Source organism: Protopterus annectens, chromosome 5.part0, assembly GCF_019279795.1.
Source record: "Protopterus annectens isolate FY-2018-M chromosome 5.part0, PAN1.0, whole genome shotgun sequence".
Classification (NCBI taxonomy): Eukaryota; Metazoa; Chordata; order Ceratodontiformes; family Protopteridae; genus Protopterus; species Protopterus annectens.
In genome coordinates this window covers 1,461,465,484-1,461,474,372 of record NC_056735.1, presented here as the reverse complement: position 1 = coordinate 1,461,474,372, position 8,889 = coordinate 1,461,465,484, and the positions used below count along the sequence as shown (strand labels likewise).

The following is an 8,889-nucleotide window of genomic DNA, read 5'->3' as shown; positions in this document are numbered from 1 at the left end:
AAAAAACATAGGATACAAAAAAGTGCAAGTGGGAGTAAATCCCTTTGGGCTGTGTAAATAAAACAACTCAGAAGTCACTTAAAGGGTAAAGATGTATTTATTTTTGGTTAAGCCATTTCCTGTTTGTTCGCGATTGCTGGCATTTGTCAAAAAATGTGTTTTGAATAACTAACTGATCCTAAACATCTCTGTTTAAAAGCTGTACATTTGAGTTTTTCATCCTTCTCCTCTGTCAGGGAATTGGCATTTATTTATGTATGTATGTATGCATGCCTTACTGCTTTGATCTTTGCTCTGTTAAAATATTGAGTTAGTTTGCATTTTTTGATCCACATCACTGAAGAATCTATTCATTACTTCTTTTATACCTGAATTGATATTCCAAGTTTACTTTAAGCCAAACTAGCCATCTCCCCCATTGTCTTTCCTGAACCTAAAAATGAGGGGTACTCCATACCTTAGATGTTCACAGACAACTCAAGCAGTATCTTCAGGAAACTAAATCTTTCAGATCTTATCTGTTGGTCGTTTCCTTTGAAGGAAAGAAAGGACATCCTATATCTAAACAGACTATTACCTTTTGTTATACTCACCACAACAAAACTATTCCAGGTAGGGTGAAGGCCCACTCTACCAAGGCCTTGGCTTTGTCTATGGGTTTTTGGAAAGGGTTAGCTTCTAGCAGTATTCTAGAAGCACAATCATGGTCCCCTGTACATACATTTACAAGACATTACAAGCTTGATTCTTTCTTGAGGTCTAGATCAGGCTTTGCTAGGACCGTTTTCCAGGGACTCCTGGATACTTCCTCTTTTCCTTCCAAATATAGTACAGTAGGGTAATCAACACATATAGCTAAGGCTACAGCAGCTGTGATCAGTATGATGAACATAGTGCAGTTGTGTAAGCAAACTTACCATAACATTAGATGTTTAAATGATCATTGCTGCATTAGCTGCTCCATCCCTCCCTCCCTCCCTCCAGCCATCCTCCCTGCTCTGAAAGGCTTGGCTCCCAAACCTGTCTTTTTAGTTCGGGTCAAGGCTACTGTAACAGTGATCATTTGAACATCTACTGTTATGGTACGTTTACTTATACAACTGTACTTTTTACATTTTTTCTTCAAGGTTCTTTCTCATACCTTAACCCAATAGCCCTTTTCAGGGAAGGACCCGAACAGATGAAAGATGTAGCACTGCCTTCATTCTGTTATGATCGTTTTTTGCTAACATCAAGGACTGTTCTTCAGACTGTGTGTGTTGGGAGGTGGGATGATACAGGACAGGAACTGCTGTCAAGAGCTTTTGCTGATTAATGTAGTTCATGTAGTTTGGCTGATTGTTGTACAAATAACCTCTCTGCCCTTTGTTTTCACATCTGGACTTAGTAGATTGCACATTCTTGTAGTACTGTGTCACTTTAATTGTGATTGAGTATTTGTGGTTACACATCTGTGAGTGAAATGTTGTAGCAAAATTCAAGTACTATTGTACTTAGCAGTGTGCATCACAAAGAAGATATCAGACTAAGAGTATGGTTCTGATTTCACTGCTCTGTAGGAATTCTGCAGCACATAAAAATATCAATGTTTTGTTTTGCTTGTAGAAACTTGCACATGTATATGAAATTCTCCACCGTGCCTATAGTAAAATTACAGAAGTCATGCATACAGGCAAGCGACTCTTAGGCACTTACTTCCGAGTGGCATTTTTTGGACAGGTGAGTAGTTGTCTAATACACATCTAAGGTTCTGTAACCTGTTTGCTGTCAGTGACTGTTGACTGCTTCCTGTGTGTAGTGCACACAAGAGTTATGTTTATGTTTAAAACTAAAAGTGTGTGGAAGACTTGCTATTGTAGCCAGTTAAATTAACCTGTTTTGTACTTCTTTGTTTTGTACTCTAATTTAGGTGTTTTGCAGTTGCAAAGCAATAATATCCAGAATACCCAGAATGCATTTTTTCTGCAAACTGTTTTAAAGTTTCTTTTTTGCTTCTTCTTTTCCCCCCTTTCTTTCTTAAGGCAGCGGTAAGTTCTCCATCAAGGCTTTTTCTAGCACCTCTTTTCAGTTGCAGTGTTAGTTTGCTGTGTTAGCTGCTTTTAAAACATTTTGCATTTGTTACCATAATGAATTCTGAAGTAACATTCCACTTAATTTGCATATAATATGATATAGGCTTGCTACGTAGTTGTTCTGCATTTTGTGTGTTATTTTTCTGACTGGTGTTTATTACGTGGCATCATCTGTATGACACTTTCTCATCTCCATACTTTACTGTGTTACAGTTTCTGATATACCCCGGTATGCAGCAGATTAGTTTTGGTTGTCCTGAATGCAGTCTTTTTTGTAGTTTGAAGTTAACAAGTTACATTTTTGTCTGCTTTATTACCTACTCTGAATATGTATAACATTTCATTTATTCTGTTATTGTCTTTTATAACTTTGTAGCAGTACCAGTTTACAGACAGTGAGACAGATGCAGAGGTAAATGATTGATACTAAAGCAAACAATGCAGTGAAATGCACTGCATTTCAGCTTTTGGTTTGATGTGGTTGCTTGCAGTCAATCTAGCTTTTCTTCACTCCATTTATCCTTTGTTTTTCTCCAGGCTGTCCATTTCATCACTTCAAACAATGTTTTCATTGTAGCTTTAAATATGAAGCACTGTGTAAAGGGGAAATTGTCAGCCCTCTGCTCCCTATCTTGTTAGTCTCTTCTGAGGTTGTCTTATTAAACTAGGGAGTACAGTATTTGGTGATAAATGTGCAGTAGGGGAGGAATGGCTAATGCATCTGAATGGCACTTATAATATTGTAGAACTTTTCACTTCCAGTATGGTACATTACAAGTGAAGTTTTGAACAGACTTGCTGTAAATATCTATTTGCACTTTGGTGGTCTGGGTGTTTAAACTTGAGCTCTTTAACAAAATGGGCATATTCATAAGCAACAGTCCTTAAATTGAATTAGTATCCAAGGTTTGTTGCAGATGTGCCTATGAGAGTCCTAAGGAATAGCTAGTTTGTGTCAAACTTAGTCAAGCTGACACACCCTTGACAAACTATGCAACCATGTTTTTTTTTAAAGATTGTTTTGGTCTCCTTAACCTCATTATTATTGGCCGTGCCCTCAGTGCCGCACATCCACACTGGGTCTACCAGCCATTCTCCTACCCCCCCCCCAAAGACTTCCTTTGGTGTTGCTGGAGGCAGTCATGGATCTTAAGGGAGTCTTGGGAGTTTGGCCATCTGTGCTTCTGTCCAGTGGTGTTTTTTTTTTTTTTTTTTAATGTTATGCCCTACCCACTTTTCCCTTTCATCACCCCCCCATTGCTTGTTTGTCATGTCTGAGGGCAACTCCCCTCCTTGGACCATGCCTCCCCTTAGGAAGCATCGCAAACAAGTGTTCTTTTGCAAGATGGGCACACACCATTCCTCTCTGCCACTTGACAAGTCAACCGAGCCATAAATGGAACCCAGGTTGGCTGGGCTATAGTCAGAGCTTTATCCCTCATTACTGGAATAGCAAAGTATGCAACCATATTGACAGGGTTGTTTTAGTGACACAGCTGTAGCTTTTTTTTATTTTGTGTTTGGGCTGCACTGTAGCCACTCTTTGGTAGTGCAGTTGTCTACTAGATTTATTGTTTCTAATCAGGCACCGGTTGTTATCACTGCAAAATTTATTCAGCAAGGTAAGTTTTTTGCTAAGATTCTCCTTTAGATTATTACTAATTTGGATGGCAGTACCTTACAGAGTTTATAAAGGATGCCGCTGGAATTTGTTTGGAAAGATTTTTTACTGAAATATATTTCAGTAGTTCATCAAATGCAAAAAGTAACATTCCTTTAAAAAGTATTTATCCATTTATGTAAATAAATAAACCAGTATAATAAAAATAATTAACAATATGGATGGTGATCTTTTATAGAGGTAAATTGCATCATTCCCTCTACTTAGCAGTTCTAATACTTCTTTTGGCATTATAGAAAGAGTCAACATATGCATTAACACAGAAATCAAATATTTCTTAGTTGCTAAATGTAGGAGGTGGCTTCATATTCATATTTGTAGCAAGCAGTTTAATGACTTTGTTCTGTATAAACTATAAAGCGAACTGGCACCACATCTGTGTGCTCTGTTCAGTCACAGCCTCATCTCATTCTTTGTCCGTACCGAATGGAGCACTGCTACAGTCATTCCTCTCCATACAGGGGGAGCGACTACAGACCCTGGGAATTATTGCCCCATTAATCTAACGAGTCTGATATGTAAAGCTGTGGAGCACATCAACATGGACCTGATTAACAAAGATATAGGAAACCTCCAAACTCTGGATCCCACACAGTTTGGCTTTGTGAAAGGGAGATCATGCCTGCTCAACCTGGTTGGCTACTTTGTGTCAGTTACCAGGGCTGTGGATGAAGGTAAGGCAGTACATACAGCCTACCTTGATCTGACCAAGGCCTTTGATACCATTCCTCACTCGGGAATTATTGATAAACTCACCAAACTAGGTATCAACCCCTATATCACTAGGTGGGTTGCAAATTGGCTTACAGATAGAAAACACAGTGTGAAAGTAGCAAACTCCAAGTCAGACTGCCAACCAGTCATGAGAGGAGTCCCACAGAGATTGGTCCTGGGTCCTCTCCTGATCATCATATACCTCCCAGAAGTCCAGGCCAACACAAAGGGACACTGGCTGACCAAGTTCACAGATGACTGCAAGCTGGGAGCCATTATTAATTCCCCAAGTGATGCAGACATCCTACAGAAAGGCCTCACTGAGACCAATGACTGGTGTCGAAACCATGGCCTTAAGCTTAATGCCAAAAAATGCATCGTCATCCCCTTTGGTAAAAACTCAATTCCCACTAACTACCACATCGATGGGATCTCAGTGAACACTGAAGGCGTTATAAGAGATCTGGGGACTTAGGTTGACAGCAACCTCTTATTCGACCACCACATTGCTGCTGTGGTCAGAAAATCCTTCTATGTGGCACATCTCATTACCAAGGGTTTTGCATCCAGGAAGGAGGAGGTCATCGTCTCTCTCTACTCTTCCTTCATTAGACCAATCATCAAGTATAATGCCCCATTTGTCATGTACCTTACTAGACACCTGCAACAGCTGGAGAGGCCACAGAAGTACCTTATGAAGAGGATCCTAGGCATTAAACAGATGTCCTACATGGACAGACTCAAAAGACTCCGCTATTCTCTGTCTCATATCACCTACTTAGAGTCAATCTCTGCTAGACTTACAAAGCCATGTCTGACCCAGCTCTGTTAGAAATGCTACATCTAAAGAAATCCCAATCCCTCTGCACCACATGTTACAGAGACCTCAACCTCATTACCACAATCAACAGAACATGCTGGAAAGACAGGTTCCTCACCCAGAGACTGCCCATGCTCGGAATAGACTTCCCATACATGTCAAGCAGAGCACCTCGCTGTCCCTCTTCAAGAGAAATCTTGATGAGTGGATAAGTAATAGAAAGTTCACCCCGGGATCACTGCAGTGGCTCTACTTGATAAAGGCACTGGGAACTAATGGGTGGCACAATGCCAGGGCACATCTATGGCCTAGGCTTGTAAAGGCGACAGGGCCATTAGCCTCGTACACACCTATGAACCTATGAATTAGAACTGCATTGCATGTGTGAAGAGGGGCATTATAATCAAATAACACTATCTAGAAGCAGGCAGATTATGTGATTTATTTTTTCAGGACCAGTGAGAGTTTGCAGACCTCACCACCTTCAGATGATTGCGCTTAATGTGTTTCTGTGTATTTTTAATTCAGTCTTGCTTCTTTATTTCATTGCACTCTAATGGTCCTGTGCTTCCCTGGCCAGCTGTTTCCTCCTGCATCATTCTTTTAGACCCCATTGTATCTGCTTTTCCAGAATCAGTGAGTTTTGCAGCTATTTTGCGTAGAAAGAGCAGTAGATCATCCAAGTTAGTAGACAAGCTACAGTGATGCATCTGCCTCACATCCTCCAGTTGTTGGCTACATATTGTGCTATTAAGTTTGTTCACTTTTTCATATGCATATCCTGTTGTTGGCATCCTTATTTTTACAAAACATTACAGAGCTGGTGTGCATCCACAATAGGGTTAGCTAGCCACTCGGTGGTGTAAACTTTGGCTCCAGGTGAACTGGTCACATTGATTGTCGATGCAGCATCCCTAATCTCATGTAAAAATGGGGAAAAGGGAGTTGATGATGACAGCAGATCTGAAGTGCACTTAATAGCCAACTTCCTGCCTTTGAGATGGGAGTGCAGACATAGTCAACTCTTCGGTTGCCCTACTGATTCCCAGAGATGCTATCCTAAATTAGGTCACTTTATTCTAGCTGGAACGTACCATCTCTGTTCAGGCAGGCCAGCCTAAAATATTAAAGGTTGTAGCTGTATTAGAATGCAGTACTCGGTCATGGAGATGAGACAATCAGTACTGAACATGTTACTAATTACTATTACTGACGTACACTGACTCCAGTGGTTTGGTCCATTGTCTTCAGTAAAAGAGAAGCTGAACTGTATTCTTTGTGAAAAGGGTGCCATCATAGGGTGAATGTATTTTGTTATGCTTACGCACACATGCACGCACACACTCACACTGTGATTTGAATATTTAACTTTTTGCATGATCACACACATGCATGCACATGCTTTTGAGCTTGGGGACTGGAAGGTTGACATTGCCCCTATTTTATGACTAGCTTGTGCCTTTAAAGCATTTATCTGTACACCATCACTGTATGTGCATTCAGCCAATAGTGTGAACGGTTTAAACATGTTTCATTTCTTCTTGGTCTGCTGTAAACTGTAGTCTAATTATTGCTCAGAAATCTTTAATGATTTCAGTATGTTGATTGTTAAGGAACTTAAGATTGTGTTCTGTTGACAATGAAATTGGCATGAAGAACTGTCTGCTGAGTTTCCTTAAAGTTGAGCTGTAAATTTATAGTTATTCTGTTTATAAATAAGCTCCTTAAAAGTTTAAGAAGTATTTATAAAGGAAACTATGTAGTCTGAGCACCTTAAATGCCTGTTTAAAATTTGAAACACTTTTGAAATTATGAAAAATAATGTTATCTTAATTTGTTGTCTTTGGGAAACTGCAGAATTCATGTTAATCATACTCAACCATGTATTTAAGTCTTTTTTATTTAAACTTGGGTATTTACATTATATATATATATATATATATATATATATATATATATATATATATATATATATATATATATATATAGCTATATATATATTTATATTAATTTGTTGGAGATGAATTCATTCAAATGCCAAAGAAACCATTCATCAATTGTTTTTCCTGTCAAAATATTGATCATGTCAACATTTTTCACAAATTGTGAAGCCGTTACTGTGGAACTAATTATATCCTTTTTTACAGGGATTTTTTGAAGATGAGGATGGAAAAGAGTATGTTTACAAAGAACCAAAACTTACCCCTCTATCTGAGATTTCCCAACGATTAGAGAAACTTTATTCAGATAAGTTTGGGCCAGAGAATGTCAAAATGATTCAAGATTCTTCAAAGGTAAGAACATTTCTGTTTATTTCTTGTATTCATTGAACAAATCAAGCAGTGGGTCTTTGAAATTGTCTTATAAATATGTAGATTCAGCTGACAGCTGCAAGCCAATAATCTGCTTTGCTTTCTGCAGTTCCAAAAGTCATCTTAATGAATGAACTTTTGTTTAATTCCTTTATTCTTTTATTCAGTAATTTATTCATTCTTTTATACTGGCTTTATCCATTTCAGGGATACCGAGAGCCTGTCCTGACACTATTTGGCATAAGGCACTTAAACTAATCTTGGATGGAGAGCCAGTCTGTCACAGGGCAGTGACAAGCAGCAACACACACACACACACACACACACACACACACACACACACACACACACACACACACACAGCATGAACACTTTGGAGGATTGACAGTTCACCTACAAGAAGACTTTGGGACATGAGAGGAAATAACATCTCCCTGCACAAACAAACTCAAACACAGGGAGGGATGTGCAGAGTCTGCACAGCTAATTGCTGTACCATTACCTTTGTGTCTACCTGTACTGCACTCAGTTATAAAGGTGCCACCTCCTTCCTCCCTGATTCAGATTTTTTCTTTTTCTTTATCAGAAAGAAAATTGTTCTGTCAGCAGTTCCACCATGTAAATCTGGACATCCCATAATTTTTAGACTTTACAATTTGTTCCAAACGTTTGACCTCTTCCAGTGAGCCAACATGCTGGCCAGATTTAGTCACAGAGGAAGCTAGGTTCATTTGGTGTAGGCTTTAAGAATTTGTTGTGGTGCTTTAGAAAGCATTCTGCTATAGATTAACACAAATGGTTTAAAATCTACAGGTGTTGATTTTATAATAATCTTGAATCTTCAGAGAGTATCCTGCAATACAGGCCTTTTTTTAATAAACTGATTTATTTATTGAAACAAGGTAAAAAAAATATTTTGCTCATGCATTGTGCATATATGGTGTACCTTGGTGACTGGATCATTTTTTTAACTTCAGAAGTCTGTCCCCAGTACATACATTTTTTTTCCTTGACCAAATCTCTTGTTGTTTTCTATCTTTAATGTGTTATGGTCACCCTGTCTGGACTGTTAAATTATAAGACTGCATCTCTGCTTTGTCCCACAACTTACATTTGTTTTTACATAGTTTGCTTGCTTGCTTTATTTATTTATTTTGTACCTGGTTCATATCCCTTCATATCATTTAACAATGTTATGAGTTCATTTACTGTAGGTTCTTCTGAGGTTTTCTATTTTTAAGATATGACTTTCTTAGCCGTCATCACTGTCAAGGTTATTATTGTTTTGCA

At 38.7% G+C, this 8,889-nt stretch overlaps 1 protein-coding gene across 10 annotated transcripts in view; it reads left to right on the top strand.

The window, feature by feature from the left end:
* DOCK9 (dedicator of cytokinesis 9) overlaps positions 1 to 8,889 on the top strand; it is a 2,508,686-nt gene that overhangs the window by 2,349,776 nt on the left and 150,021 nt on the right. For 6 of the 10 annotated variants that reach the window (XM_044071294.1, XM_044071297.1, XM_044071296.1 and 3 more), the window contains exons 47-50: positions 1,606 to 1,719; positions 2,022 to 2,027; positions 2,449 to 2,484; positions 7,435 to 7,581. In XM_044071294.1, the coding sequence (XP_043927229.1) occupies positions 1,606 to 1,719; positions 2,022 to 2,027; positions 2,449 to 2,484; positions 7,435 to 7,581 (303 nt within the window). The remainder of the gene's footprint in view (positions 1 to 1,605; positions 1,720 to 2,021; positions 2,028 to 2,448; positions 2,485 to 7,434; positions 7,582 to 8,889) is intronic. The other 4 variants (XM_044071298.1, XM_044071292.1, XM_044071300.1 and 1 more) reach the window with 2 other exon arrangements.